Genomic DNA, 19378 nt, shown 5'->3' with positions numbered 1-19378 from the left:
CAGGATTACTGTGGCTTTGTGACCTCTTCCTGTTCTCTTAGGTGGGATTAATCATGTACTTTGTGCGGACCCCCTGCGAGTGGGGGATGGATGCCATTTCAGCCACTCTGACTTTCCTGTGGGAGGTGGTGGGCTACGTGGAGGGCCTCTTCTTCAAGGATCTGAAGCAGACCATGAAGAAGGAACAGTGTGAGGTAAAGCTCCTGGTGACTGCTTCCATGCCAGGTAATCTGCTACTGCTTTGGGTGATACAACTTTTTTTTTAAGAGTATAAATAACCCTTTTAAAGACCAACCGTCTCTCTCATTCATGAGAAAATTTTCAGAGTCCTGACCCCGGTGTTGAGTGCATCAAAGAATTTTTGTTTAATACGATCTGAAGAAATACAATAGACCCTTTAAAAGTCTGCAATTGCCAGATGAAAGGGGAGACATCAGAACTAAGATCCACGTGAATCAGCCCTTGAAGGGCTGCCAAGGTTGAAGATTTATTTAAGTCTATCACAGAGGGCCAGTTGCACAGAGAGCCTTTTTGAATGAATGTTTGGCACTGCAAGGGGAATAATATTGTTTGCATGGCATGGACCCCAGATCTTTGTAAACTGTATGAGAGGTGGCTTTATGAAAAATTGGAAAAGGGACAAGCAGGAAGAAGGAGAAGAACAAAAGAACATGAAGTGTGATGTAAACTCTAGCTGCGGTTCCTTTTCACTTTGGATAGCTGTTTTTTGTTCAAGATACGAATTCTGCCAAGTCTTTATCCTGGTGCAGTGACTAAGGAAATATGAGATGATACGTGTATTAAAATTAAGAGAAAGACAAAATTATATCGAGATAAGAACACAGGGTATGGCAGGCCATGAAAGTCATGTTGCTGCCATTTATTATTTGTACAATTAATATTAGCTAGGAAAAAGTGCATCACCTTTTCAGGCTGTCTTTACTCGTGTGTAAAATAAGGATGTGATTCATCATTCACAGTCACGAGTAATCAATGAGTCTAGGTAGGTAAAGCACGTGCTGTCGTAACTGACTCACAGCAAGCATTCCATAATGCTTGTTATCCAACAAAGTGATCAGTTTTTATTATAGCAAAGAAACTCATATTGTCATTTATATACTTAAAAACAGCTCATTAAAAATCAAGGTATTGGGGCGCCTGGATGGCTCAGTAGGTAAAGCATGTAGCTCTTAATCTCAGTGGTCATGAGCTTGAGCCCCACGTCAGGTGTAGAGATTGCTTAAATAAATAAACTTATAAAATAAATAAATAAATGCCAACATTCATTAAGAAAATAAAAATAAAAGTCAAGGTATATCATAATGTTTGCAAAGACTTATAATGAATGAATGAAGTAGAATAAGCATTAACTCAGAGCCAAGTAGAATTGAGAAAATGTAAATTTAAACTACATGTTGGAAACTTGTCATGGTTTTGCTCATATCTCTTGTTTATATTTTTTCAACCATTATTGCAAGATCATCTCATTTAAAATAAGGGATATATTGTTGCAATGCTTAAGGTTTGAATGCTAACTCTTCTACTAAATAAATGTGTCTTTGTTACTTATACGTTCCTACTTGTAAGAATCTGTTTTCTTTGTTTTCTTATTTGTAGAATGAAAATAATAATACCCATACCATAGGGTTGCTGTGAGATTTAAATATAATTTTGCATATAAAATACATGTAAAGTTATCAGGAATTCCATAAATGGTAGCTATTGTTATTTAATAAGTAAATATTGTTTAAATTTTTTTCATGCTTATTTATTTTGAGAGAGAGAGAGACAGAGCACAAGCAGGGTGGGGCAGAGAAAGAGGGAGAGAGAGAATCCCAAGCAGGCTGTGTGCTTCAAGGGCAGAGCCCCATGTGGGGCTCGATCCCACAAAACGTGAGATTATGACCTGAGCTGAAATCAAGAATTGGACACGTAACTGACTGAGCCACCCAGGTGCCCCTGGTAAATAAATATATTTAAAACATATATTTAACTATAAATAAAGGAGTGATATTTGTTCAGTGGATAATTTGCCTTAAGCACTCACTAATAGTAACAATCATAACGAGAAAAACATCAGCCTATTGATAATATTTTAATATTTTATGCCTTAAATATAAACTTTCTTATAGCAGAGTTCAGTTTATTATTGTGTTTGCCTTCTATAGGTACCAAAACCTTGGTAGTTCATGGACAGAATGAGTGTGATATCCCAACCCAGTTACCAGTCCATGAGGACACTCAGTTTGAAGCCCTGCTAAAGGTAGGGATGGCTTTGGACAGAAATGATTTTTTTCTAATATTGTTTTTTTTTTTTTTTTTATTTTTGAGAAAGAGACAGAGTGTGAGCAGGGGTAGGGTGGGGGGCAGGGCAGGCGGGGAAAGGCAGAGAGAGAGGGAGACACAGAATCCCAAGCAGGCTCCAGGGTCTGAGCTGTCAACACAGAGTCCAACGTGGGGTTGGAACCCATGAACTGCGAGACCATGACCTGTCGAAGTTGGATGCTCAACCAACTGAGCCACCCAGGCACCCCAACAGAAGTGATTTTTTTAATGCACAATGTCTACAACTATGGCTACTGACCACCCAGTTTAGAATTAAGTGGCATTTTTCTGTCTTCAAATGAATATATGCATTTATTTATCTCTGGTAGAATCTGTTCCACTATTGTGTACTTCCCCTATTTTCTTGCATAATTTTCCCCCACACTGACATTTTTGCTCTGCACTGAGGTGCAAATGCATGCAGGTTCTCTCTCAGCTAAAGCAGCAGCCCAAAGCTCTAGTGTGTCCTCCTGACTCCCCTCGGAATGCTGTCTCTTCCTGCTTAGAAGCTTCCTGGCATCACTTGGGGTAGTGCTGGAGGTGCCCTGGGTTTGCCAGCTCTCAGGCTGATGATCCTGCCACAGAAAGGGTCTCTAGTTGCATGGGTCCAGTCTGACTTGCACTGACAGAAATTAGTGGAGAAGCAGAAAACACATATCTGAGAATAAATCAGGTGGGTCAAGAAAGTAGTTTTAATGATTATGGAGATTGTGCTCCTCCAAAAAAAGGCAACCCATGGTTACACATGCCTGTAAAGTTTTTAAGATAAGGTAATAAATAAACTACTACAGCCATTCCCAACTTACCTGGATTCCAAACTTTTGGTAATCTGATTTCCTGGAACACAGCTCCAGACCCAGACATAAGCAGGAAAGGCCTCTGAAAAATTCAGTTGTACCTAACCTGTATGTCTTATTTCAGTACAAAGGGTCATTAAACCTCCTCAGGCCTCACCCAGACATCTCCAGAGAATTTCTAAGGCCTAATGGAGCAAACTTCAGCAACCACTCCGTTTTCCAACTCACACTGAATGACAGAGTAGCATGAGGGCAGAGTAAGTCCAAAGCCTGATTCCACCAGAACCAACAGGTCCTACATCAAACAGGACCTCTCTGGGCTCGGATTCTTTTTCACCAGTACTGGCACACTAGTGAAGTCATACAAGTTGTCTACATGGAAAGCATTGAACTTAGAATACACTATATAATAATTGCTCAATGAATTGTAGTTTCTATTATGTTTAATGGTGTCACTAAACATGCTTTCTTCCTGACATTGAGACCAGTAGATGCCAGTATGCCTCCACAGTTCACTACTCCATCTGAATTTTTAATTGTATATCTTTTAGCGCATGGAGGGCAGATGGTTTATATTACATGACTAGTCTTTATTGTATCATTCTTCGGAACTGTATATCCAAATCCAATGTGTATCCATATATATACATGTAAAAAGTATATTAGATATAATAATCCTTGTAAGCCGTTACCTTGTTTTTAGGATATTTGTATCTTTCAGCTTACTACCTGGCACATAATATGTTCCGGGTTAACATTTATTTATATTTGTTGTTATTGTTCTAGGAGTGTCTGGAGTTTTTTAATATCCCAGAATCTCAGTCAACACATTATTTTCTCATGGATAAACGGTGGAATCTTATCCACTACAATAAGGTGAGACCATGCAGTAATGGCACTCATGTTGAGTTATGTCAGGAACTTGTCATGCCTTTCCTGAATGTGCCTCTCACTCAGGGAGGTATCGTTGTTTAGAGGTTAGGAATATGGTCACTTAGGTGACACCACCTTACTGTCAGCATAGCTTTGGACTAGTCATGGTACCTTGTTACCTTTCATTTTCCTTGTCTGTAAAATGAAGATGATGATGATATTATCTACTATAGGTTGCAATAATTAAAGGATATAAGGCAAGTAGAGCACTATGTTACTCATTACTATCACCTCTTGATGAAAAATTAAGTTGCCCATATAATAACTATGGTCTATTTGGAATGCTAAAGTCATTGTTGTTCCTCTTTCTATTATGTTAAGCATGATTGTGATAACCTGACCTAATGACCAAAAAGGCTCCTCAAGAAGATCATTGACATCACTTTACAGTGACCATCCTCCAGAATGTCATTTATTAAATTGCCTTTGGCTCCTCTGCTCCTGATGCAGCACACCCTTGTGTTTGGAAAGGGTGCTAAGCCTAAATGGTTTGACACGTTCCTGAGGAGGGGGGTTTATCTTCCCTGGGATTTTATAGAATTGGGAAGCATAAAGTGATTAAACCATTATCAAATACATAGCTTTCTTTGACCTTTGGGTAAAGAGGAAATGACAGTAAAGTTTTAATCATTTGAACTCTTGTTTTCTCTTTGTGTAATCCTGCCACAGACCTATGTTCGGGATATTTATCCTTTTCGGAGGTCAGTATCTCCACAGCTGAATCTTGTACATATGCATCCAGAGAAAGGACAGGAGCTCATTCAGAAACAGGTGCCTGACCATCTCTGTTTAATTATATGGTTTTGTCAAGTCATTGGGATAGATGATCAGTAAATGTGTTTGTTGCCAACCCTGAGATTCTATGATTCCGATGCAATCCTCTCTAGAGAGAGTTGATAGATAGGCCCTTGATCAATAATTCCCCAAAATACTGTGTTAGTTTTCATAAATGGGATTATAATGGAGAGGTATTAAGGAACACTCAGTTGGATTAATACTATAACAAATTGTTGGGTATAAACATTACAAATCTTCTTCTTTTATTTTTTTTAAGGTTTATTTATTTTTGAGAGAGAGACAGACAGACAGAACATGAGCAGAGGAGGGGCAGAGAGAGAGAGGGAGACACAGAATCTGAAGCAGGCTCCAGGCTCTGAGCTGTCAGCATAGAGCCCGATGTGGAGCTCAAACTCATGAACCGCAAAATAATGACCTAAGCCACAGTCAGATGCTTAACGGCTAAGCCACCCAGGTGCCCTACCACTAGAAATCTAATTTATTTACCTACTAGTTTCCAAGTTTTCTTTTCACAGTTTTGTAAAACAGGATTGGAAGCACACATAATGTAGCTATTAGAAGTTTGCCCGAGATGTTTACACTAGCTGGGAAAAAATAAAATAAAAGGGACAAATGTATTATGCTTGAGAAAAGCACTGAACTAAGGTATACAGATTTGGACACAGTCATAGCTCTGCCACTGACCAGTCATCTGACCTTAGGCATGTTACTAACTTCCCTTAAAACAGAAGGAAATGTAATCAAGCAGTTGTACTTATATTTAAGATTGAAGACCAGAATAAGGAAATTCACTAGTTTGCATGCAAAATATTGCTACAGTCCACAATTCTAATAATGATACAATTTTAATACAGTCTATATGTTACATTCACTTATTTGTAATAAAATGTCTAAACCAGAATTTCAGGATAATTTATCATTTCAGGTTTTTTGCACATATCAAGATCAATTTGGCATCGGATTGTTCAAAAATACCTTCATGAAATGAATGAGAATGGTACAGAGTTAGACCAATTAAATAATTAAAAATACAGTTAGCATTGGGGCATCTGGCTGGCTTACTGGAGCATGCAACTCTTGATCTCGGGGGTTGTGAGATCAAGCCCCACATCACATGTAGAGATTACTTAAAAATAAAAAATAAATAAAAAATAAAAAAATATACATACACACACACACACACACACACACATATATGAGTTAGTATTAACTACCTGAATTGTGAATGTGTTACAAAATGTGAGGTTTTGGGTAAAACTGCAAGATCTTTTTTTTTTTATTTTAATATGAAATTTACTGTCAAATTGGTTTCCATACAACACCCAGTGTTCATCCCAAAAGGTGCCCTCCTCAATACCCATCACCCACCCTCCTCCCTCCCACCCCCATCAACCCTCAGTTTGTTCTCAGTTTTTAAGAGTCTCTTATGCTTTGGCTCTCTCCCACTCTAACCTCTTTTTTTTTTCCTTCCCCTCCCCCATGGGTTTCTGTTAAGTTTCTCAGGATCCACATAAGAGTGAAACCATATGGTATCTGTCTTTCTCTGTATGGCTTATTTCACTTAGCATCACACTCTCCAGTTCCATCCATGTTGCTACAAAGGGCCATATTTTATTCTTTCTCATTGCCACGTAGTACTCCATTGTGTATATAAACCACAATTTCTTTATCCATTCATCAGTTGATAGACATTTAGGCTCTTTCCAGAATTTGGGTATTGTTGAGAGTGCTGCTGTAAACATTGGGGTAAAAGTGCCCCTATGCATCAGCACTCCTGTATCCCTTGGGTAAATTCCTAGCAGTGCTATTTCTGGGTCATAGGGTAGGTCTATTGTTAATTTTTTGAGGAACCTCCACACTGTTTTCCAGAGCAGCTGGACCAGTTTGCATTCCCACCAACAGTGCAAGAGGGTTCCCTTTTCTCCACATCCTCTCCAGCATCTATAGTATCCTGATTTGTTCATTTTAGCCACTCTGACTGGCATGAGGTGGTATCTCAGGGTGGTTTTGATTTGTATTTCCCTGATGAGGAGCGACGTTGAGCATCTTTTCATGTGCCTGTTGGCCATCCGGGTGTCTTCTTTAGAGAAGTGTCTATTCATGTTTTCTGCCCATTTCTTCACTGGGTTATTTGTTTTGTGAGTGTGGAGTTTGGTGAGCTCTTTATAGATTTTGGATACTAGTCCTTTGTCTGATATGTCATTTGCAAATATCTTTTCCCATTCCATTGGTTGTCTTTTAGTTTTGTTGATTGTTTCCTTTGCAGTGCAGAAGCTTTTTATCTTGATGAGGTCCCAAGTTCATTTTTGCTTTTAATTCCCTTGCCTTTGGGGATGTGTCAAGTAAGTGCTGCGGCTGATATCAGAGAGGTTTTTTCCTGCTTTCTCCTCTAGGGTTTTGATGGTTTCCTGTCTCACATTCAGGTCCTTTATGCATTTTGAGTTTATTTTTGTGAATGGTGTAAGAAAGTGGTCTAGTTTCATCCTTCTGCATGTTGCTGTCCAGTTCTCCCAGCACCATTTGTTAAAGAGACAGACTGTCTTTTTTCCATTGGATGTTCTTTCCTGCTTTGTCAAAGATTAGTTGGCCATAATTTTGTGGGTCTAGTTCTGGGGTTTCTATTCTATGCCATTGGTCTATGTGTCTGTTTTTGTGCCAATACCATGCTGTCTTGATGATTACAGCTTTGTAGTAGAGGCTAAAGTCTGGGATTGTGATGCTTCCTGCTTTGGTCTTCTTCAAAATTACTTTGGCTATTTGGGGCCTTTTGTGGTTCCATACAAATTTTACGATTGCTTGTTCTAGCTTCTAGAAGAATGCTGGTGCAATTTTGATTGGGATTGCATTGAATGTGTAGATAGCTTTGGGTAGTGTTGACACTTTGACAATATTTATTCTTCCAATCCATGAGCACAGAATGTTTTTCCATTTCTTTATATCTTCTTCAATTTCCTTCATAATCTTTCTATAGTCGTCAGCATACAGATCTTTTACATCTTTGGTTAGGTTTATTCCTAGGTATTTTATGCTTCTTGGTGCAATTGTGAATGCAATCAGTTTCTTTGTCTTTCTGTTGCTTCATTATTAGAAGCATTCTTATTCTTATTCTTATTCTTATAAGAATGCAACTGATTTCTGTACATTGATTTTGTATGCTGCGACTTTGCTGAATTCGTGTATCAGTTCTAGCAGACTTTTGGTGGAGTCTATCAGATTTTCCATGTATAATATTATGTCATCTGCAAAAAGTGAAAGCTTAACTTCATCTTTGCCAATTTTGATGCCTTTGATTTCCTTTTGTTGTCTGACTGCTGATGCTAGAACTTCCAACACTATATTAAACAACAGCGGTGAGAGTGGACATCCCTGTCGTGTTCCTGATCTCAGGGAGAAACCTCTCAGTTTTTCCCCATTGAGGATGATATTAGTTGTGGGCTTTTCATAAATGGCTTTTATGATGTTTAAGTATGTTCCTTCTGTCCCGACTTTCTCGAGGGTTTTTATTAAGAAAGGATGCTGAATTTTGTCAAATGCTTTTTCTGCATCAATTTACAGGATCATATGGTTCTTAACTTTTCTTTTATTAATGTGATGTATCACATTGATTGATTTGCGAATATTGAAGCAGCCCTGCAGCCCAGGAATGAATCCCACTTGATCATGGTGAATAATTCTTTTTATATTTTGTTGAATTCGATTTGCTAGTATCTTGTTGAGCATTTTTACATCCATATTCATCAGGGATATTGGCCTGTAGTTCTCTTTTTTGCTGGGTCTCTGTCTGGTTTAGGAATCAAAGTAATGCTGGCTTCATAGAATGAGTCTGGAAGTTTTCCTTCCCTTTCTATTTTTTGGAACAGCTTGAGAAGGATAGGTATTATCTCTGCTTTAAATGTCTGGTAGAATTCCCCAGGGAAGCCATCTGGTCCTGGACTCTTATTTGTTGGGAGATTTTTGAGAACTGATTCAATCTCTTCACTGGTTATGGGTTTGTTCAAGTTTTCTATTTCTTCCTGTTTGAGTTTTGGAAGTGTGTGGGTGCTTAGGAATTTGTCCATTTCTTCCAGGTTGTCCAGTTTGTTGGCATATAATTTTTCATAGTATTCCCTGATAATTGCTTGTATTTCTGAGCGATTGATTGTAATAATTCCATTTTCATTCATGAATTTATCTCTTTGGGTCATCTCCCTTTTCTTTTTGAGAAGCCTGGCTAGAGGTTTATCAATTTTGTTTATATTTTCAAAAAACCAACTCTTGGTTTCATTGATCTGCTCTACAGTTTTTTTAGATTCTATATTGTTTATTTCTGCTCTGATCTTTATTATTTCTTTTCTTCTGCAGGGTTTGGGGTGTCTTTGCTGTTCTGCTTCTATTTCCTTTAGGTGTGCTATTAGATTTGTAAAACAAGATTTTTCTTGTTTCTTGAGATAGGCCTGGATTGCAATGTATTTTCCTCTCAGGACTGCCTTCGCTGCATCCCAAAGCCTTTGGATTGGTGTATTTTCATTTTCATTTGTTTCCATATATTTCTTAATTTCTTCTCTAATTGCCTGGTTGACCCATTCATTCTTTAGTAGGGGGTTCTTTAACCTCCATGCTTTTGGAAGTTTTCCAGACTTTTTCCTGTGGTTGATTTCAAGCTGCATAGCATTGTGGTCCGAAAGTATGCATGGTATGATCTCAATTCTTGTATACTTATGAAGGGCTGTTTTGTGACCCAGTATGTGATCTATCTTGGAGAATGTTCCATGTGAACTCGAGAAGAAAATATATTCTATTGCTTTGGGATGCAGAGTTCTAACTATATCTGTCAAGTCCATCTGATCCAATGTATCATTCAGGGCCCTTGTTTCTTTATTGATCCTGTGTCTAGATGATTTATCCATTGTTGTAAGTGGAGTATTAAAGTCCCCTGAAATTGCCTTATTCTTATCAATAAGGTTGCTTATGTTTTGATTGTTTTATGACAGTTATTTATAATTAATTATTGGGGGCTTCCGTATTCAGCACATAGACATTTATAATTGTTAGCTCTTCCTGATGGATAGACCCTGTAGTTATTATATAATGCCCTTCTTCATTTCTTGTTACAGCCTTTAATTTAAAGTCTAGTTTGTCTGACATATGTATGGCTACTCCAGCTTTCTTTTGACTTCCAGTAGCATGATAGATAGTTCTCCATCCCCTCACTCTTAATCTGAAGGTGTCCTCAGGTCTAAAATGAGTCTCTTGTAGACAGAAAATAGATGGGTCTTGTTTTTTTATCCATTCTGATACCCTGTGTCTTTTGGTTGGAGCATTTACTCCATTTACATTCAGTGTTATTATAGAAAGATATGTGTTTAGAGTCATTGTGATGTCTGTAGTTTTCCTGCTTGTAGTGATGTCTCTGGTACTTTGTGGTCCTTGCAACATTTCACTCACAGAATCCCCCTTAGGATCTCTTGTAGGGAAGGTTTAGTGGTGATGAATTCCTTCAGTGTTTGTTTGTTTCAGAAGACCTTGATCTCTCCTTCTATTCTAAATGACAGACTTGCTGGATAAAGGATTCTCAGCTGCATATTTTTTCTGTTCCTCACATTGAAGATTTCCTGCCATTCCTTTCTGGCCTGCCAAGTTTCAGTAGAGAGATCCGTCACTGGTCTTATCATTCTCCCTTTATATGTTAGAGCATGTTTATACCTAGCTGCTTTCAGAATTTTCTCTTTAACCTTGTATTTTGCCAGCTTCACTATGATATGTCATGCAGAAGATCGATTCAAGTTACATCGGAAGGGAGTTCTCTGTGCCTCTTGGATTTCAATGCCTTTTTCCTTCCCCAGATCAGGAAAGTTCTCAGCTATGATTTCTTCAAGTACACCTTTCCTCTCTCTTCCTCCTCTGGAATACCAATTATGCTTATATTTTTGTGTTTAATTGTGTCACTTAGTTCTCTAATTCTCCCCTCATACTCCTGGATTTTTTTGTCTCTCTTTTTCTCAGCTTCCTCTTTTTCCATAATTTTATCTTCTAATTCACCTATTCTCTCCTCTGCCTCTTCAATCTGAGCTGTGGTCGCCTCCATTTTATTTTGCACCTCATTTATAGCATTTTTTAGCTCCTCATGACTGTTTCTTAGTCCCTTGATCTCTGTAGCAATAGATTCTCTGCTGTCCTCTATACTTTTTTCAAGCCCGGCGATTAATTTTATGACTATTATTTTAAATTCATTTTCTGTTACATTGCTTAAATCGTTTTTGTTTAGTTCATTAGCTGTCACTACTTCCTGGAGTTTCTTTTGAGGAGAATTCTTCCATTTCGTCATTTTGGATAGTCCCTGGAGTGGCGCGGAACTGCAGGGCTCTTCCTCTGTGCTGTCTATAGTAACTTGCGTTGGTGGGCGGGGCCACAGTCAGACCTAATGTCTGCCCCCAGCCCACTGCTGGGGCCACAGTCAGACTGGTGTGTACCTTATCTTCCCCTCTCCCAGAGGCAGGACTCACTGTGGAGTGGTGTGGCCCCTGTCTGAGCTACTTGCACACCGCCAGGCTCGTGGTGCTGCTTCGATGGGATCTGGCGTATTAGCCAGGGTGGATCCGCAAGGTGCACAGGGGCGGGAGGGGCAGACTCAGCTCACTTTGCCTTCGGTGGTCCACTTCGGGAGGGGCCCTGTGGCACCGGGAGGGAGGCAGACCCGTTGGAGGAATGGATCCACAGAAGCACAGCATTGGGTGTTTGTGTGGTGCAAGCAAGTTCCGTGATGGGAACTGGTCCCTTTGGGATTTTGCCTGGGGGATGGGAGAGGGAGATGGCACTGGCCAGCGCCTTTGTTCCCCGCCGAGCTGAGCTCTGTCTTCCGGGGCTCAACACCTCTCCCTCCCATTGTCCTCTAGCCCTCCCACTCTCGGAGCAGAGCTGTTGACTTATAACATTCCAGATGTTAAGTCCTGCTGGCTATCAGAACACACTCCGCCTGGCCCCTCCACTTTTGCAAGCCAGACTTGGGGGCTCTGCCTTGTAGGGCAGGCTGGCTGGCCCTCTGCTGCCCCGGCTCCCTCCCACCAGTCCGTGTAGCATGCAATGCCTCTCCACCCTTCCTACCCTCTTCCGTGGGCCTCTCGTCTACGCTTGGCTCTGGAGAGTCCATTCTGCTAGTCTTCTGGCAGTTTTCTGGGTTATTTAGGCAGGTGTGAGTGGAATCTAAGTGGTCAGCAGGATGCACTGAGCCCAACGTCCTCCTACGCCGCCATCTTCCTTCCGAAAAAATGCAAGGTTATTTTTTTCTCTGCTGGGACTGTTAGAGCTCTATCCTCAGTCATCCTGTTCTTGATTTTATTCCAGGGACAAATGCAAGATCATAGTGGGCTGTCTGACACTGGCCTGTTGAGCTCCCCTGAGCTTGCCGCTTTCTCGCAGGCTCTGGAGGCCGTAAGTCCCTCCTGGAGTCTAGCTTTATAGCTGCTCTGTCAGGTGCTTTCAGACAGCAGGCACTTCCTTTCCTGGGCTGTGTCTGGGGTCAGACTGGGTGCACCTCCGAAACCGAGGGAGTGCGAGGTCAGATGGCAGCTCCAAAACTGCAAGATCTTAAGTATATATCATTTCTAGAATGACTTTCCCCAAATTATCCCAGCCCTTGATTTTAGCCGCAAAAGAATTAAAATCATAATCAATAATAGCACTTTGCTAGTGTATCCCTCTTTATGTATAAGAACATGTTTTTAAAAATAGCACAAAATGAGGTTCTTGTTCTACGTACACTCTAAGTTGGAATCTTAAGATTTCTTCCTGAGTTCTGCAGGGAGAGAGTGATATGCAGGCTTATGATTCTGGCATGGGAATTTCCTTAGCAGCCTCCGACCGCTTATGGACCACACCCTCTGCTCACCGATCATCAATAGATAAGGAACAAAGAGAAGGATCCAAGAGAATTATGTCCATGCCATCTAGTCCCATCAGCTTTGTCCCAAGATAGGTTTCTCCTGGATCCCATTTAAGTCTTTTTTTTAAGAGAAAAACCCAGAACTGACAAGAAACAGCTTAAGGCATCAGTGGAAATGGTAGAGGCACTTGGAACTGACTGGCTCCTGTTGTAAAAGATCTTCCATATTATGCCATCCAAACAAATGGGCTCTATTTAATATCGAACTATTCCTGACAATGCTTGCATTGTGCTCCCCCAGCCTGCAAACCCCATAAGAAACACTTCCTTCTGTGGAGCAGACGGAGACAGGAAGTGAGAGTCAATCAAGCATTGTTTGCTCTTTCTATGTGGTAAAGAAAAAAAAAAACATTTCTCTCTCAATTCACCACTCCCCTTAATTTTTTATCAGCCCCGTTTGCTATTAAATATTTTATTTCAATTTCTTCACTCCTTTTAATTTCAGAGTTGCTAATTCTACTTTTCCTCTACTCCTGCCTTTGTTTGCTGCCAGGTGTTCACTCGGAAGCTGGAGGAAGTTGGGCGGGTTTTGTTTCTCATCTCCCTGACCCAGAAGATCCCCACAGCCCACAAGCAGTCTCACGTCTCCATGCTCCAGGAAGACCTCCTCCGACTACCCTCATTCCCCCGAAGTGCTATTGACGCTGAATTTTCACTCTTCAGTGATCCACAAGGTATCAGGAGGAAAGCATTTCCTCCCTTGGGCTTCCCAAGCCCTGGATTTGTCCTCAGCTGGAAAGCCTCTTAACCAGCAGACAGTTTTCTAAGCCGTTGTTTCTCAGCCTTGAGTGCATCAGGATCACCTGGAGGACTTCACAAAACACAGATTGCTGGGCTCCACCCTCCCACGCTTCTGATTTGGTAGTTCTGGAATGGAGCCCGGGAACTTGAATTTTAACAAGTTCCCAGGTGATGTTGATGCTGTTATTCCAGGGATCAAACTTTGAGACCCATCCTCTAAGCTAATCATAAGCAGTTGAAGGAAATAGTATGGTATTGTTAAGGAAGTACTTGACTAAGTGAAGAATGGGTGTTCATAGGCCGTTCAGAAAGGGGCAAAACTAATTACAGAAATCAGGACAGTGGCTGCTTCTGGGATGGGGATAGGGGAGATGGATTTTCTGGAAAGGGGCCTGAGGGAACTTTCTGAGGTGATGAAAATGGTCTATGTATTGACTGGTATGTTGGTCACATGGGTGTGTATTTTTGCCAAAACTCACTAAGCTCTACATTTGAGATCTGTGCACGTTTTACTCTATCTAAATTACACCTGAATGGAGAGGGAGCCCGAGACAGACAAAAAGAAACTTGTTTTGAAACCTTACTATGTTACTCCTTTGAGACACTTCAATTAGCATCCCAGTGTTCAGTGTCTTCACCCAGAAGCTCCAGAACAAATAGTAGAAAGAGCTCTAGTCTGTCCAGGAGTTAAAAGATCTAGACGCAGTCCCAACCCTGCCATTTTCTCTCTGAAACAACCTATTTTTTTTTTCCTCAAAGCCACTGCTTATTCAGTAGCAACACGCTGCAAATGCCAGCCCTGTGTTGCCTACAGAGTTGAATCAAAGAGGTGATGATGGAAGTCCTTTGAGAACTAGGGAGTGTGATACCAGCGCCAGCCATGTGTGCTGGGAAGCGTTTCAGCAGTGCATCTTATCTTCACGTCCCGGAGCTGGAGCAAATGGGAAACAGCAGCGTCCTCCGGTTTGATTGCCCTCCCACGCTGACAGGATTGGTGTGGGGCTAATTCTGTCTCTGCTGTTTCATGTTCTCACAGCTGGGAAGGAGCTGTTTGGCCTCGACACTCTTCAGAAAAGCTTGTGGATCCAGCTCCTGGAGGAGATGTTCCTGGGCATGCCAAGCGAGTTTCCCTGGGGAGATGAAATCATGCTCTTCCTCAACGTTTTCAATGGGGCTCTGATCCTCCACCCAGAAGACAGTGCCCTGCTCAGGCAGTACGCTGCCACCGTCATCAACAGCGCTGTGCACTTCAATCACCTTTTCTCTCTCAGTGGCTACCAGTGGATTCTGCCCACCATGCTGCAGGTGCCATGGCTCTACTCTTCTAACACATAATTAACTGCCCAGATAGCAGGTCAACAAGATCTGTGCTAAACCTTTTTCATGATAGAATTATCTTCTTTTGTGGCAGCAGAAGGCACCAAATGAAATCTCCCCAGAAATTCCAAAAGGTCACAATATCCTAAGATATCCATTCTATCCTCAGATCTCCCAGACCTGGGATTTGCTTTCCCATTTCTCCTAGCCACTCTGTGAGTGCTTCTCAAAGTGTGGTCTCTAGACCAGCAGCAACAACATCACCTGGGAATGTGTTAGACGAATTCTTGGGTCCCACCCTCTATTTAATCAGAAACGGCGGAGTCAGGACCCATTAACCTGGGTTTTTACAAGACCTCCAGGTGGTTCTAGTGCCCTAGAAATTTGGGAATCACCGCTCTTTTTATTCAAATGTACAGCAAGTATTCAGCTGATGTTTCTCCTGAGAGATTCTCTGATCTCTATCTGAAAAGAGATTTCTGTTGCTATTAAACTTACTATGCTGAGATTGGAGGTGAATTCAGCAGAAATTGTTCCATGTACTCCTGTCTAGTGTGTATCTGGCTAGGTTTAGGAGTACTGGATGAAGTTCAAACAAACCCTAGGGGCTCACCCAAATTCTCTACTATGGAAATTTCAATAAAAATTATAAAAGTAATACATGCTTGTGCAAAGTAGAATTTGTTCAACCTATAGGGGCAAGAAGTTTTCTTTTAGTATCAGGCCTCTCCTATTTTTAAATAGTTGGAATTTTCTCTATTTCTATAACTTTTCTTACTGATTACCAAAAGCAAATGCTCATTATAACATTCAGAAAATAAAGTTTAAAGAAGAAAATAAAGATCACTTATAATCCTCCTTCCTAGATAACCATTGTTTATACTTCTTGAAAATCTTGGCACTCTATCCTACTTTTTTTTTTTTTTAAAACATATGGATCATACCGTATATTCAAGTTTGTTACCTACTTTTCTCACATAACACTAAAAATATCATGGACATTTTTTCACATAGCTACATTTCGTGCTATAGCATCTTTCTAAATAACTGCATAATATTCTGTTACATGTATATACTATAATCTATTTAATCTATCCCAATTTATGAATAATTTAAGCAGTTTCCAATTTTCCACTATTATATGCAAATTTGCAACAGGAATTCTTGTATATCCATCTTTGTGCGTTTTCCCAGTTCCTTTCTTGAAATAAATTCCTGGTCACAAACTCCCTGGGACAAAGTGTATTCATGTGTATTACCAAATTTCTCTGAAGAGAGATTATACTGTTTTACTCCCATCAACCAGTTTATTAAATTTAGCCATTTTCCTCCACGCATCCCGTGGCTATGAGTTTTAAAAGTAAACACAACTCTGATATGCTGTTAAGGCATTTTCTGAATATATGCCATTTTTCCCACAGGTATATTCTGACTATGAAAGCAATCCCCAGCTGCGTCAAGCCATCGAATTTGCCTGCCACCAGTTCTACATTCTACACCGGAAGCCATTTGTGCTCCAGCTGTTTGCTAGTGTAGCCCCTCTCCTGGAGTTTCCGGTAAGTGGCTCTCTGGAAATAAATGTAGACCAAATGAAAAAAAGCAAAGGCTCTTTATTCAGAATTTGCTACGGCAATGGAGTTAGCCACTGTGACTTGTGTCTTGGCAAAGACTCAAAGGCAGACAGAGGAGTAAGAGATTTTATGGTGGAGAAAAGGGAAGACTTCAGATATGCCCTGACTGGAGGCCATGGGTGTGGGGGAGCTGTAAGCAGGCTAACTAGAAGGCAGGGGGTGGAGGGCACATCCTATGCAATTGGTTAGGGGTACATATTTGGCTTTCTCTGACTGGTCTAGTTGGAAGAAGGGACAAGGATTAGGGAAGCTGTCAATTTTAATCAAGTCCTGGCCTTTTGGGGAGCCAATGGTTAAAGGGGTTATTGTTTGGTTTCCACTAGAGCTAGTAGGCTGACTTCCTAGTAACCTGACTTGTAGCAGGCTAGCTTCCCTGGCTAGTTACTGTGGACAGTGGGTTGGTTTCCTGAGTAGGTTACTACAGGTTCTTGATCAGTGTTCTATTTTTATATATGGGCTACTCATTTATATTGTCCATTTGTATAATCAGTGTCTCAGCTCTCGTTCTTCAACCAATGTGATAGGAATATCACATATTATTTCTCTTCATTTTTCTTCAACACTCGTCTCAGCCTGTAAGATATAAATAGACCAACTCTCCAGTTTTATACTTAATTAATAAAAAGATAGAAAATAGAATGTGGCAAAAGGAAGAGTTCCTGATTCTCATTCCTATCACTGTCTAGTACTTACCCTGCTTTATTTTTCTTTTTCTTCAGAACACTCATGCTGTATTGCATATCATACACGTATTTGTTTCACTACTACATTTCTTTACCATACCCCAAAATAGAATTTAAGCTCCGCTAAAGCAAGACCTTCACCTGTTTTTCTGTTTGCTTTTGGTTTGTTTTAGTTGTTTTGCTTGTAGGTCTTTTTTGGTTTTGTTTTGTTATAACCTTGGTATACAGAATTGTGCATGGCACATAGTAATAATTTAATAGGGATTTGTTGTTTTAATGGATGAATCAAAACCATTTTAAATAGATTTGAGATGGCAGATATCTCCATTTTGTAATTATATTATCAAACAAGACCTGTAAAATGCCCAGAGTTGTGAAAATTAGCATCTGTTTCCCCAAACGTATTTGAAGTGTTCAACTAATATGTTATGGAAAGTTCCTTTGGGAATGCAGAGTCCTTCCAACACAGACCAGAGGAAACATTTGCATGAGTGATTCTGGAAGTTTACATACTGCTCTATTTTTAGGAGTTTCCACAAATATCTCTTTTGTACCAGATTAACATTTAATAGAATCCTTGAAAGTCAGGGATTCTACTCCAAAATCATATGGTAGCATTTTTGGATGCAGGATTGTGTGAGCTAAATACAAGATCAATGTAATTGCTATCAGTGATAATGTTATTGAAATTTGAATTCCTGATCACACCATGTTAGTGCTGAGGTGGGAATCAATAAATTAAAATTGCCTTTCTTTATTCAGGATGTGGCCAATAATGGGCCCAGCAAAGGTGTGTCAGCTCAGTGCCTGTTCGACCTGCTGCAGTCCCTGGAGGGCGAGACCACTGACATATTAGACATCTTAGAGCTGGTCAAAGCTGAGAAGCCTCTTAAGTCGTTAGGTAAAAACAGAATTTACCCTGATCTTCTTTGTCTCTTTGTAATTTTTTTTAATAATTCCATACTGAATATTTTAACCTAAATCAAAACAGCAAAAATAAATGGAAAAGTGGTATAAATTGAATGAGTACATTTCCTTTCTCCTTTTTTTCCTAAATTTCTTGAAAATCCTAAAGAGTCAGGAATTCTCTACCATGAAAATTGTATTAAACTGATACCTCATACTGCCCTTCTGTAGTTCTGCTGTTTTCAGGAAATTAGGTTTTCCGAGCAATTCTAGGTGAGCAACTCTCTAAAATGGTCTTTATTATCAAGGAATGTATAGAACTAGAGGTAAATCAAAGAGAAAGGCTCCTGTCTTACCTTACACATCTACATGCCCTTGATAGCTTCTAATAGGGAAGATTGTTTTTTTAAAAAACTGCCCCCCAAAAGGCACTTTTATTTATCATCTGATTCTTCAAAAGTAGGAAACAGAGTTTTCAGTCCATTTAGATGTAGAAATTAATAATGTTCACGGTTTAGGATTAAAGTCTGGCGAAGAAATGGTTACAAAATATAACTGGAATGTTGAGAGTGGGAATCTCTTCTTTATCCCTGGCAAAATGCACTTTGATTTTGTGCCTTAACCTTCTGTCCCCTCAGATTTCTGCTATGGAAATGAAGACCTGACCTTCTCTATAAGTGAGGCCATTAAGCTGTGTGTTACTGTGGTGGCATATGCTCCTGAGTCATTCAGAAGGTAATTGCAGCCCTTTGTTCTGTGCCTTGGGATAAGTAAACATGGCAAAGGAAATAAAATTGAATGAATACAAAAGTTATGCTTGTTCATATCATCCTCTAATATTCTGTAATGTATGTTTTCAAAAACTAAATTTAGGAAACTTGTCATTGCACAGGCTTTGGAAAATATAGTAAGTCCTCATTAATTTAAAATTGCCTAAAATTTGGAATTTGTGCAGCAGCTAAAATGTTTAGTCTCATTTAGAAAATTTTGCCCCGATACGTGATATATGTTAATAGCAAACAAAATTCCAGAGCAGACATTTAAACTATTAAAGAAGATGCTTTTCAAGGAGCGGTAAGAACTCCTGTCATACAACGAACAAGAATATAAATCTTGCCTGTCATTTTGCCAAGTGTAAGGAATCCAAAGGATTCACATGGAAAATGTCATCCCAATTCCTGGATGTTGGCTCTGGTCTGGTTTATGTACTAATATGCAAAATGAAAGCCAGTCCCATCTTGCTATTAAAATAGGTGTTTTAAAGGCAGAGACAGGAATTCAAATGAATCATGGATAGCCCCGTTATGTAGTATAGATATTTAAAAATAA

General features: G+C 39.9%; 1 protein-coding gene across 3 annotated transcripts in view; it reads left to right on the top strand.

The window, feature by feature from the left end:
- The window catches only part of UNC80 (unc-80 homolog, NALCN channel complex subunit), a 222632-nt gene that overhangs the window by 153607 nt on the left and 49647 nt on the right, over nucleotides 1-19378 (top strand). For all 3 annotated transcript variants that reach the window (XM_047085057.1, XM_047085055.1, XM_047085056.1), the window contains 9 exons: nucleotides 42-225; nucleotides 2169-2263; nucleotides 3909-3998; nucleotides 4725-4826; nucleotides 13265-13445; nucleotides 14549-14817; nucleotides 16251-16385; nucleotides 17906-18044; nucleotides 18688-18784. In XM_047085057.1, the coding sequence (XP_046941013.1) occupies nucleotides 42-225; nucleotides 2169-2263; nucleotides 3909-3998; nucleotides 4725-4826; nucleotides 13265-13445; nucleotides 14549-14817; nucleotides 16251-16385; nucleotides 17906-18044; nucleotides 18688-18784 (1292 nt within the window). The remainder of the gene's footprint in view (nucleotides 1-41; nucleotides 226-2168; nucleotides 2264-3908; nucleotides 3999-4724; nucleotides 4827-13264; nucleotides 13446-14548; nucleotides 14818-16250; nucleotides 16386-17905; nucleotides 18045-18687; nucleotides 18785-19378) is intronic.

Source organism: Lynx rufus, unplaced genomic scaffold, assembly GCF_022079265.1.
Source record: "Lynx rufus isolate CCGP_SWC_20201006 ecotype Redwood Valley unplaced genomic scaffold, mLynRuf1.p SCAF_2, whole genome shotgun sequence".
NCBI classification, from domain to species: domain Eukaryota; kingdom Metazoa; phylum Chordata; class Mammalia; order Carnivora; family Felidae; genus Lynx; species Lynx rufus.
Note: the sequence above shows the minus strand (reverse complement) of the source record. Positions and strands in the feature narration are given on the sequence as shown.